We start from the raw sequence: 12,907 nt of genomic DNA on the forward strand, positions 1-12,907 counted from the left end.
GTGGACGACAGGGAACAGTATGGGGGATTCTTTTTTCATCTGCAGTGATTCAGAGTCTGCGCCTCAAAGGCAGTCAGCCATCCCCGCAAAGACACACATTTGCACGGATATGTGTGTTTAAAGAGGCGGTGCCATCGTTTTGTACTTTTTCTGGTTTTCATTGACAGTACTTCAGTAAACCCCCTGGTGTGGTTGTTATGAGCAATTATGTATTCCCTTTGTATTTGGGGTTTCCTCCTGGAGGCTGACACCTTGTGGGTCAAAAGTGCCGATCCAAAAACACAGATAAAATGACATAATATAATCATCCCCTCCCCTTTTACCATTCACTCAACACTGTGGGTGTGGCTAACTTCAGCTGAGTCACCACCCACCATGACAACCAGGCATACTTAATGAACTGGTCGGTGTGGCCACATAAAAAACTAATTTTAACTCTTTCTGTACCGTTTTTTTGGAAAAGATCTTCTAATATAATCATAATTCTTTGATAATCATGTTTTGGGAAGGGAGAAATCATGGCACTGCATCTTTAAGGCAGCAGTGCAACGTCGCAGCTCGCGGACGCTATGGCATAACACGGACAATACATGCGTGCCGTCGGCGGGTGTGTGCGTGCCGATGCTTGAGGGGGTTGTAGTGGGTGGGTTTTGGAATCGATGGGAATCAATATTTAAGGCTTCTCTCTGTGAGAGCCCCCAACAGGCACAGGCATACGGTATATGTGAATACAGAGGGGCAGCTTGACGGAGGCAAGGAGGGGGGGATTGGAATGGAAGCGTGTGACTTTTAATCTAACCCACCCTGATAAGCACTTGGAATTGAGTTGAGGCATTGATTCTGATTGAATCTGTTCAACAGATATATTGTGAAAATTGCCGATCTACAAGCTTGTAGATAGTCTATAAAAAAAAAGCCTCTTTCTTATATTATTTGACAATTTGGCCAATGTTTAAAGATTATTATCTTCTTTTTTTTGGCTTTTCTGCCTTTATTGAGAGTTCAGGTGAAGAGGAAGACAGAAACTAAGCAAAGGTGGTTGGCAACGGGACTCAAACCCGCGACACACTGTCAGTCGTTAGAGCCTATATGTTATGCACCTGGACCGCTAGGCCAGCGGGCGCCCCAATTTGTCGTAGTGTTTTTATAGTATAGGCTAGGGCATTCACGAATAGTGATTTTTAGTATTCGAATTATTCAACCTCAAAGTAGTCGAATATTCGACAGAACTGGCCAAACTGTCAGATATTAAGTAAGCAAGAGGCGAACATTGTGAAAATAGCCGATCTACATGCTCACAACGCCTCGCGTTGTGAGCATGTAGATCTGCTATTTTCACAATATTTATTTGCGAAACCGAGTCACATTAAATGTAATACCTACAATTCCAAGTGCTTGTCAGGGTGGGGATCCCCAGTTCAAACATGTTTATTTTGGGGGTCACAGCCTAAAAAGGTTTGAGAACCCCTGGTATAGAGCATTAACAAATTCATCCACCAGGGCCATTGACAACTCATTCTTATGACTTCCTTTTTTTATTTTTTTTTTATGTTTTTTTATCCCACATTTTTTGCAACCCATTTTTCTCACCCGGTGACTACCTAACCTATAGTCCTGGTTTCCGCTCTCCCCCTGCCGCGCCAGGGGACATTGGGGAGCACCCGGCTGGCTAGGGGGAGGTAGTATAGAAACCAGGACTACTGCATGTTTTTGTGTGAGGGCCTATGCCCAAGGAGACACGGAGAGAACATGCAAACTCACCACAGAGAGGCCCTATCGCCAACCCCACCTAGGGTGTGGGTTTCTTATGACTTCCTATCTAGCCAAGCTTTATAAACTATATATATTTTTAAAGAGAAAATGAAAAAATATAAATAAGCAAATATTCGACTTCGGTGAACAACGTTGAATAGTGACTTTGATATTCGAATATTCGAATATTTGGTGAATGCCCTAGTATAGGCCTAGTTTGTTGATTACTTTTGATGCAGTAATGCATGGTACATGGCAGACCTGGGGCCGGAGCACAGGTCCCTTAGCAGCGTGGTCAGCATCCCCTCCCCACACAGCTCCTTGTGATCAATACGGACGCACACACTGTAGCTTCCACACCATAAGTAACAAGACAGACATGCACACACCGCTGCCCTGGCCCCTTTTCTAACCTCCCTTCAACGTCTCCTTCAGGCCAGTGAGCCTGATTGAGGCTATACTAGCCAGCTAGATTGTTTTAGCTGTTTTATTTTAGCTACCATGTTATTCGTCCTACTGTCTCTGACTTTTTGGGGTATTTATTAGAACTTTTGCATAGGAAAAGGTACAGTTTGACGCAATTTGCCTTCCTCATGTTTATAATTCAGCTTTCTCACAGGTCTGAAGTAGAAAAAAGGCCTATGGGGAAAGGGGTTTCCCACGACACAAGGTGGTGCTATAAAACTTAAAGGGCCACTTCACCCCTGGGACAACCTGGTCTTATTTTATTGCGTTTTGCATCATATGATGCAAAACGCATCACCAATGATGGAAAATGCATCACTAGTCATGCGGAAATACTAAAATATATAAAAACACAGATTGAACACAAAGAATAACTCAGGATTGTGTTGATCGTGTCCCAAACGACAATAAAATAAGATCTGGTTGTCCCAGAGGTGAAGTGCCCCTTTAATTGTTCATAATGTGAATTGAAATTGGAGTGGAAACCAAAACTGTCCAAAGCTGTTGCTTTGCACTCTCAGCAGCACTACAGCCACACATGTCATTGACGGACCTGCGTGTTGTCATTTGTAGGGCGTGTGCGTGTGCAATAAATGACTGCAGGGTGGGGATAATGACACGGAACGAAATGTTGCCGTGTGCAAGGTTCAGGGTTCAAGGTTGTGTTTTATTGTTACATCTTGTGTGTGCAGGTGCATACAGAGTAAAGCGTATTTTTTGTTCGGCTTCTAATATGCCCGTCACACTTATCACATTGATCACATTTGTCACAATTATCACATTATCGCCTAATCGCTTTTCCATGTTGAAAAATGTTCATACATTTTCAAACATTTCCAAAAACGGCAGATCTACATGCTATTACAACGGCTATTTATCTATTTTTCTTCTAAATTTGTGAAAGTATAAAATGTCAGTAATGTCAGTTTTATGTGTTATTTGGCATGTATCTGCCCTGTGCAATGTGTGATCACAAAGCCTAAACAATTAAATCGTTGATCGGTTAGTTATCAGTTTGACAATTAACTGTCGACTCTAATTGTGTTATGATGACAACCCAATAGCTTGTCCTAGCTTCGTTCGGAGGACAAGGACGGTGTTTAGTCACTGGGACGTCCGTCCGGCTGCGGCCGTAATAAGCCTACAGTCTCAACGCCCGAGTCCTCATTCTCAGTCATCACATCCAGCCATGATTCCTTGGCCCACAGAGACACACACACACACACACACACACACACACACACACACACACACACACACACACACACACACACACACACACACACACTGGCTGGTTCCCATGGCATCCATTCACTGGCTCCTGACTGATAATGTGTGCACTGCGTATGTCTGCGAGCTGCCAGCCTCACACATGCACAAACGCACACACACACACACACACACACACACACGCACGCACACACACACACACACACACACACACACACACACACACACGCACACGCACTACACTCTGAGGTAATGTGTATCTCTTCATCTTCGCAGGCCAACCCTCCCCCCATTATTGTGAACGCAGACTCACTAGATGCAGGCCCTTATGTAAGTATCTGCTCTGGTTCTCTCTCTCTCTCTCCCTCCCTGTTTCTCTCTCTCTCCCTCCCTGTTTCTCTCGCTCTCACTCTGTCTCTCTCTCTCTCTCTCTCTCTCTCCCTCTCTCTCTCTCTCTCCCTCCCTGTCTCTCTCGCTCTCACTCGGTCTCCCTCGCCCTCTCTCTCTGTGTCTTTTTTTCTCCTCAACATCTCACTCTCTATCTCTCTCTGTCTTTGTGCTGGATGAAATAGCTTCACGGTTGCAGCATGCCGCTTGCCATGTGGACTAACCACTAGCCATTATCCTGTTGACCCTGACTGTTTGTGGCCAATGAATATGCTGCAGTTATGCATTTAGTGTCAGAGTGTATAGATAGACACAGCTGGCATAGGGCTGACGCTGTGCTTTTTGATTTGGAGGCTGGCAGAGGAAAACAAATAATCACAATGGTATTTTTAGTTCTTCAAATAATCTTGTGGAATGCCATGTCTTTGGCCATGACGCTATTTCACTTTGTTCAGTTTATTATGATATTATTATTATTTTATACTATTATGTATGATGTTATTAATGTCATGGCGGCCAGAAGATTGTGTTCTATATTTTCTTTGATGTCTTGAACACTGTGAAATAACAAACCTTTTTGTTTTGACAGGTAAACGGCAGTGATGGGATGTATAAATATGAAGAGATCATTTTGGAGAGGGTGAGTTCCACCATTTCTTTGTAGCCATTTCTCTTAAAGGAGTTATAGTTAACTTTTTCTTGAAAAACGGACGCTTGTCAGCCTGACTTTGTTTACATCCCTTATCAAATAGAAGAGGGATGTAAACAAAGTCAGCCTGACAATGGCCAAAATGATTATTTTATCATTATTTTATGCTTTTTGTGGTAATTTTTTAACAGAAACACATATATGAAGGTTAATTATTTTTTATAAAATATTTTCAAAACATTTTTATTTTAGCGTCCGTTTTTCAAGAAAAAGTTGACTATAGCTCCTTTAATGTTGCTTCTCTCCTGTGTGTTGTTGTCACCTGTGCTCTCCATTTGAATGCTTTTCTGACCAACGGATGTGTCCACTAGGTGGCAGTAAGCAGCTCTGTTTTCTTAGACAGAGTGAGCCCCTCTAGTTGAAACCATGGCAATTGCTTTGTCTGTAATGTTATGCGAGTATTGCATAAGTCAGTGGTTCCCAAAAGGGGGTCCGGGGACCCCAAGGGGTCCTTGGGTAGGCTCCAGTGGGTCCCCAGCAACATTTGAAATCAGTGCAATCACTTTATATTGATATTCTTCAAACATTTTAACAACACAAATCTTATATAGCAGGGGTCTTCAACAGGGGGTCCGGGACCCCTAGGGGGTCTTCAGAGTTACTACAGGGAGTCCTCCAAATCTTTTGTGATAGGAACTAGTTTTTTTCCCTCCTTTCTTATATAACCACTTGAACCCTAGCGTCCATATTCTGAGAACTTTAGACAAAAATAGCCGATCTACAAGCTCACAACGCCTCGCAGCGCGAGGCGTTGTAGATCGGTAGACCGGCAGACCGGCAAAGAGCTTTGGAGTGGGAAAAGAGCAGATTGTGAAAGACAGTGAAAGGTCAACTTTATTAATTGTTGACCGTTCAAGTGGTTAAATATCTGAAAACACACTAACATGAATCCAAAATACACTGTTGATCGTGCTGTCAAACAATGAAACTATATCTATGAACAGATTGTGGGGGTCCCTGCTTCATCTCTCTCTCAACTAAGGGGTCCTTGGCCTGTAAACGTTGAAGACCCCTGTTATATGGGGGTTTCTCGCACAAAATATTTTCTGATGAGTGTCTGCGGCCAAATACATTCAATTTGGGGGTCCTTGACATGAAGGGGAAAAAATTTGGGGGTCCTTGACATGAAGAAAAAAAAATGACAGAGTGAGCCCCTCTTATTGAAACCACGGCAATTGCTTTGCTTAATGTCTGTGGTGTAATGTGAGTGTTATTGTGTACGCCATTGTGTGTTAAGACAGAGGCTATGACATCATGTCAGGAGAAAACAGCCTTGTATTGCACCTCATGTGAGCTAACTATACGATGAGCACCGGAGCATGGAATCATGCTAATGAAGCGTAGCTTTTTACATAATGCCGCCTGCCTGCCACACATGTCATCAGCGGGCTCCATAAATGTAAAGTGCCCTTTCCTGTTCAATTGTTCAGGAGGTTGCGTTGTGTTAAGCTTGTCAGTGGCAGGGCTCAGGGGTGTCACAATGGGGGGGGGGGAGTGGGAATGAGTTACTAGGGCCCAAGGTGGAGGGTCCTTAATTATTTTATACTTTAGCTATTGAAAAATAGCAGATATACAAGCTCACAGCGCGGCACCGAGTGCCGCGCTGCGAGCTTGTAGATCTGCTATTTTTGAAAAGTTGTGAACATTTTGTTCTAACTCAAATTTTGCTTCTGGGGGGTCCCTGGAACTAAATATTTTGAGATGGGGGTCCGTGGCCAAATACATATCATTTTGGTGGACCTTGACATGAAAACGTTTGAGCACCATTGACATAGAAACATAGGTTTTTCAAAAAACCTAGAAGGATTTGAAATATTCAAAGACTTTTCACGAGTTTTCAAAAATAGCAGCACTCGGCACTCAGTGCCACGCTGTGAGCTTGTATATCTGCTATTTTTCAATAGTTAAAGCACAAAATGCGAGTGGATCCTTGTAACCAGGGCCCAGAATTTGGTGCGACACCCCTGGCCTGAACCCATATAGAACGGCACTATACACACACAGCACATTCCCGCTTTCATCATTTCCACTCAAATAATCTCTGTCGGGTGGAATCCTCATATGTCCAAAACGGTTACCTTTCAAGGTTCAAATTCACAAGTAGCAAATCCACAAGCTTCAAGCGTGTCGCTTCACTTGCGGACCTGCTACTTTTGATGCTTTTGCGTGACGCTGTAGTATGATCAAGTAGGGCAGTGGTTTTCAACTAGTTGTTCGGGGACCACCAGTGGTTCTTGAGGGGGTTCCAGGTGGTCCCCAGCTAAATGATGGAGAGTTGGTAACCAAATGGAGCCTTATGGATCTTTAACTCTTGAGAGCGTAAAATGAAACCAAACGGACCCCGTACGGGTCCATTTGGTTTCATTTTACGCTGTCAAAATTATTGTTAAACATCTGCATTGCTTAATTTACAACACGTCTACACAAATTGTTATTTTAATCAACGTTCATCTCTCCTATGGTACAAACATTAATACAGAATGGAATTCAAAATGTTATCCAACTCTAACAAAATATTTGAGGTTTTTGGGTCTGAGAGGCTAAATCTCATCAAACGGTGGTCTGTGGCTCAAATGCAGAATAAATGATGGGCCTTGATATGAAACGGGTTGAAAACCACTGAAGTAGGGGCATTGATAAAAAAAAGAAAAACTAAAAACAAAGGTTAAAATTAAAATATGAAAATGGGAGGTTTCTCCCCCGACCACAACAATATAAATGTAGACGTCCATGACAGATGCCAACTTGCCAAGCATCTCTCTCTCCCCCCCTCTCACTCTGAAAGGCATTTGTTTATGCAAGAGGCCCTACTGTACACACGCTAAGTAAAGATCACACGTTTAAAAGGTCTGTGGTGTGCCGGGGAACATTCAGTGATCTCTGGCGGTCGGCCCCCTGTGTGCTCTGTTTTGGGGGGCTCCAGAGTGATACCCTGGCAGGCCTCAACCTCCCCCTGTCCTAATTTGTAGCAACCATTTACTCATTAATTATAGAACATGATAAAGTGAAGTCTTTTCTCAGCTGTCTTGTTTGGTGCCTGTCTCTCTGCGGCCGCGGCTGTCAGGGGCAGCACTTGTCCTCCCAGCCCAGGCCCTGCTGGATTCACATGGGTTCCTCTGTCACACATTTTGTACTTAAGTAAAAGTATCAATACTGCACTGCAGGAATACCCTGTTAGGGTGCCCTCACACCAAAATAACTTTGAGAGTGGAATCCGCGTTCCGCCAATGCATAAAACGCTCCCTTATCATTGAAATGCATTGGCGGAACGCGGATTCCACTCTCATAGGTATTTTGGTCTGAGGGCACCCTTACAAGTAAAAGTCCGGGTTTCAAAATTTACTTGAGTAAAAGTACAAAAGTATTGGTATCAAAAGTAACAAAAGTAGAAAGTGATCATTATGCAGAAGCAGAATGTCCCATTTCACAAGTCTTTAAAGATAAATCTTTTGAAAATAGCAGATCTACAAGCTCTAGCTTCTAGATCGGCTGTTTTCAAATGGACGAAATGTGAAGTGGTCAATGTATGTTTTGTAATAATAATCAAAATCTACAGTAGTATCTACATTAGTAACTAATAGTTTTTTTCTAATAATTGTAGTGGAGAAAATGTATAATATTTGCCTCGGATATGTAGTGGAGTAGGAGTAAAAGTACAGAAAATTGGTAAATGTGCTACTTTACACCACTGGTCATTGGAGGGAAGTGAGAACAAAAAGATAGACAGGCCAAGACGTCTATAGTATATATGTGCAGCGAGCAGTGAGGAGCCCTGTACTGTACTGTACTGTACTGTACTGTACTGTACTGTACTGTACTGTACTGTACTGTACTGTACTGCAGTGGTTCTCAACCTGTGGGTCGGGACAGATGATTAACTTAAAATGTGCAACATTGTTTTCTCACTCAACAGTAAACAAACCGACATAAAGTTTAAGTGTATAGACTAGGTATCTGCACATTTCTAAAGTGACAATTTAAGGACTTTGTAATACCTCAAATTAAACACTGACCAAATTGTCAAATAATTATTAGAGGTAGAAATCGTGAAAATAGCAGATCTACATGCTCACAATGCCTCGCGTTGCAAGACGTTGTGAGCATGTAGATCTGCTATTTTCACAATAGAACCGTGTTATGCAAAATGTAATGCCTCAACTCTTGGTGCTCGTCAGGGTGGGGGGTCCCCAGTTAAAATGTGATTATTTTGGGGGTCGCGGCCTGAAAAGGTTGAGAACCACTACTGTACTGTACTGTACTGTACTGTACTGTACTGTACTGTACTGTACTGTACTGTACTGTACCACCCAACAGAAATGGCTCCTGCGCTCATCTTTGCTTATGATCACCATAAATCCAATTTCCAACGCATCTGCCTTTCAGTGGGTTGATGCAGTGTGCACGACGTTCTGAATGAAGTGCCCTCGTCTAATGGAATATATACACTCACAGTGTGTGTGTGTGTGTGTGTGTGTGTGTGTGTGTGGTTATATATATACAGTATATGTACAGTATACCTGTACGGTATATTACCTCTGTCGTGTGGAAACCTTATACAGTATATGTAAAAAATTAAATCTAATTCATATATACATTGTATAAATGTGTATATAGGTATGTAGCCTATATATATACTATCATTTGTCACATGTCACTTGAGTACATGCACGTGCTTCACAAAGGTGGACATCAAAATGCATAGAGACGTGGTGCACCCAGGCCGACAGCAGCAGGTCACATGGTCCCCCGAGTTACCAATACACTTAAGAGCCATATCCCACTGACCTTGAGTCTGTGCTGACTCCATCACTCACTTATTGGTGGGTGCGTGCATGCGTGTGTGTTTGCGTGCGTGTGCATTTTCTACCTGTGCACACAATAAAGCAAGAGAAAGGCGTGTGTGTGTGTGTGTGTGCAGTGCACTCCACTAAATAAGATATAACCTGCTGTGTGTGTGTGTGTGTGTGCTGTGTGTGTGTGTGTGTGTGCTGTGTGTGTGTGTGTGTGTGTGTGTGCTGTGTGTGTGTGTGCAGGGGAACTCTGGCCTGGGCTTCAGCATCGCCGGGGGAATGGACAATCCACACATCCCCGATGACCCCGGGATCTTCATCACCAAGATCATACCCGGAGGGGCAGCTGCTATGGACGGGAGGCTGGGGTAAGGACAGCACCATCTACATGTTGGCATTTAGCAGACGCTCTCTCCCAGAGTGACTCACACACGGTGACGTGATGGAAGTAATGGTACGATGAGCCCTTGTCAACAAATAACAGGCCCGGACCTCTAGTCTAGCAGTCCGGGGGGGCACCTAGGCTACAATGTAGCCTGACGGCACGTTGTGGGTTCGAGTCCCGATCCTGACGATCCCCGATCCTGTACTATCAATAAAAGCATAAAAAGCCCCCAAAATAAATCTTAACCCTCCCCTTCTCCCAAAAAAAGAACAGGGTAAATGCTCATGTAAGTAGAATGCAAAGAAAACAATGAAGTGCTACTGCTACAGAGTAACTACCAAACCAGGTCGATTTCTTTTTTAAATAATCCGTTGGCGGCACCGATGGCCAAGAGGTTAAGGTCCTGGCAGACCATTGCTGCATGTCACTCTCCCCTGTTTCCTGTTAATCAAAATAAAGGCATTCCCGGAAAAAAATATATTCAAAAAGGGCTAAAAACTGCATTTCAAAGTTTTATCAACTACGCAGTGTTTAACAGTGTCAAAGGCTGTTCCATCTATACCTTCACTTTGTCTCACCTGTCTGTCCCCTTCCTCACGTCCTGTCCCCTCTGTCCCTCTTTCTCTCAGTCCTCCTCTCTCTACGTACTTGCTCCAGCCTAACATCTTCCTTTGTGTGTTTGTGTGTGTGTGTGTGCGTGCTCGCATGCCTGCACACATGTGTGTTTCCTCAAAGTTACAGAGTCACTGGAAAACCAAAGCCTGACACATGCAAAAATTATGATCTTGAGTGCTTTTCAATGTGCTTTCGAGCTTTCTGTATATGTTGGCCTTGGATTTGCTTGGGCACGCGTGTGTGTGTGTTTGTGTGGTTTTCTCACATTAGTGCGACTATGCCTGCCCGCGCACAAGCAATTAGCAGTTGACATTGCGCTGAGGGACAAGGCGGCGCACGATTGGTGCTCCGCACTGCGCTGTGCGTTAAAAGCTCACCCCCCCCCCTCTCTCTCTCTCTCCAACTCCTCAGGGTGAACGACTGCGTGCTGCGCGTGAACGAGGTGGACGTGTCGGAGGTGGTCCACAGCCGGGCGGTGGAGGCCCTGAAGGAGGCGGGGCCCGTGGTGAGGCTGCTGGTCAGGAGAAGACAGGCTCCGCCCGAGACCATCCTGGAGGTCAACCTGCTCAAAGGACCCAAAGGTACAGACTCCTCCCTCCATGCAATTCGTCTGCTCCGACTGCTCGGGAATGATTTACTCTCTGACGTTTAACTCTCCACAATTAAACCAATTGGTTCTCAAATTGGGGTCTGGGGACCCCCAGTCCGGGGATCCCCAGGAGTCGTGGGGGTCCCCAGGATTATTATTATTATTTTACATAAATCTTCTCTTCTGGGGGTTCATGGCACAAAACATTTTGAGATGCTGGTCCGCGGCCAAATACATATCAATGTGGGGGGTCCTTGACATGAAAAGGTTTGAGAACCACTGCATTAAACTGTTTATTAGTTACTCTCTATACTGTATACCAAAGAAAAGTAGATTTAAAAGCTCACAGTGTGTGTCGCGATTGCATGTGCTAAGAGACAGATGATGACCTGTCTGTGTAGCTGCTCATCATACATTGATGTCTTTGAATACATTTGAATACGACACAATTACGACGCAATTACGAAGCGACCAAGTGTGGCCGGCTACGTTGCCGCTAAAGTGTTGCTCGGACCACACTGCTAAAATGAAAAGGGTAGCACAATAAAACAACAACTTCCACAGAGTGACAGTGAGTCACAGTGATGTGGCACAGAGTGACTCATAAATGGGCATAAAAGGGATTCTAGGAAATACCCAAGTGGAACAGGAAGTGATGTCACAGTGACAGTATGGATATCCAGGGTTTGATGACATCACTTCCGTTAGGGAAGGACAAGCTACAACATTTCTCATGGTATACTGCGACCTTCGGTCACAATAAGGCGTTTTATGCTTGGTTGCGCTTGGGTGTCAAGCTCTGAAAATAGCAGTGCAACGCGTTGTGAGCTTGTAGATCTGCTATTTTTTGGCATGCAGCTAAGTATAAATTATGCATCACGGCCTGCTAAGACACATTTTAGTCAACTCAATTAACTGTGAAATAGTATGATATTTAGTCAGCTAAAACTAGACACTCAACACTCAAACATTTCAGAACACTAAACTGTGACTAAAACTAAATGGAATTTTATTCAAAGGACTATGATTTAAAAACTAAATCAAAATGTGCTGTTAAAATCAACAGTGTGTTTAACCCTGCTTGCGTGCATCTCTCTGCCAGGGCTTGGCTTCAGCATCGCCGGAGGGATTGGCAACCAGCACATCCCTGGAGACAACAGCATCTACATCACCAAGATCATTGAGGGAGGAGCCGCCCAGAAAGACGGACGACTGCAGACCGGAGACCGCCTGCTAGCTGTACGAGCTTGTCTCTCTGCCTCAGACAAATATTCATCACATATATGTATATATATATATATATATAGGGCTGTCACGATATGACATTTTACATGACGATTAATTGTCACTCAAATAATTGCGATTACCGATTTAATTGTGTTTTTATTGTTGACAATTACATTTCTGTTTGGCTTTTAGGCTTTGAAGTTGCACATGGTAGATATGATACATAACCTACGTATACAAAGAAATTACTGACATACCGGTATTTGACAACTTTATACTTAAAAAAGAACATTGATAGTGGAAATAGCCGATCTACAAGCTCACAACGCGTCGCGATGCGACGCGCTGTGAGCTTGTAGATCTGCTATTTCCACTATTTTTGACTTTTTTTTTAATATATGAAAATTTTTCAACATGGAAAGATTATGACGATTATGAAAAATAATCACGATTATTTCAAAAATAATAATTGTGACAGCCCTATATATATATAAACGCCTTACTTGATCATGCTTCAGAGTCACATAAAAGCATCAAACGTATTAGATCAGCAAGCTCTGTGTCCTAGTCTATCTGCTACTTTAGCTGTTTTAGAATTTGAATCATGAAAAGTAACAGTTTTGGACATATTTTGGACATATTCCACCCGACAGAGACAATATATATACACAGTATATACCAGTATATATAATTTATATATATATATATATATACACACACACACACACACACGTGTACACACACAGTGTATGCACTGT

General features: G+C 43.3%; 1 protein-coding gene across 5 annotated transcripts in view; it reads left to right on the forward strand.

The window, feature by feature from the left end:
• Nucleotides 1-12,907, forward strand: part of dlg3 (discs, large homolog 3) — a 132,386-nt gene that overhangs the window by 75,914 nt on the left and 43,565 nt on the right. For all 5 annotated transcript variants that reach the window (XM_080745518.1, XM_080745524.1, XM_080745520.1 and 2 more), the window contains 5 exons: nt 3,724-3,777; nt 4,424-4,474; nt 9,577-9,701; nt 10,745-10,914; nt 12,025-12,161. In XM_080745518.1, coding sequence (XP_080601644.1) covers nt 3,724-3,777; nt 4,424-4,474; nt 9,577-9,701; nt 10,745-10,914; nt 12,025-12,161 — 537 coding nt within the window. The remainder of the gene's footprint in view (nt 1-3,723; nt 3,778-4,423; nt 4,475-9,576; nt 9,702-10,744; nt 10,915-12,024; nt 12,162-12,907) is intronic.

Source organism: Nannobrachium achirus (assembly GCF_963921795.1).
Source record: "Nannobrachium achirus genome assembly, chromosome: 17".
Classification (NCBI taxonomy): domain Eukaryota; kingdom Metazoa; phylum Chordata; class Actinopteri; order Myctophiformes; family Myctophidae; genus Nannobrachium; species Nannobrachium achirus.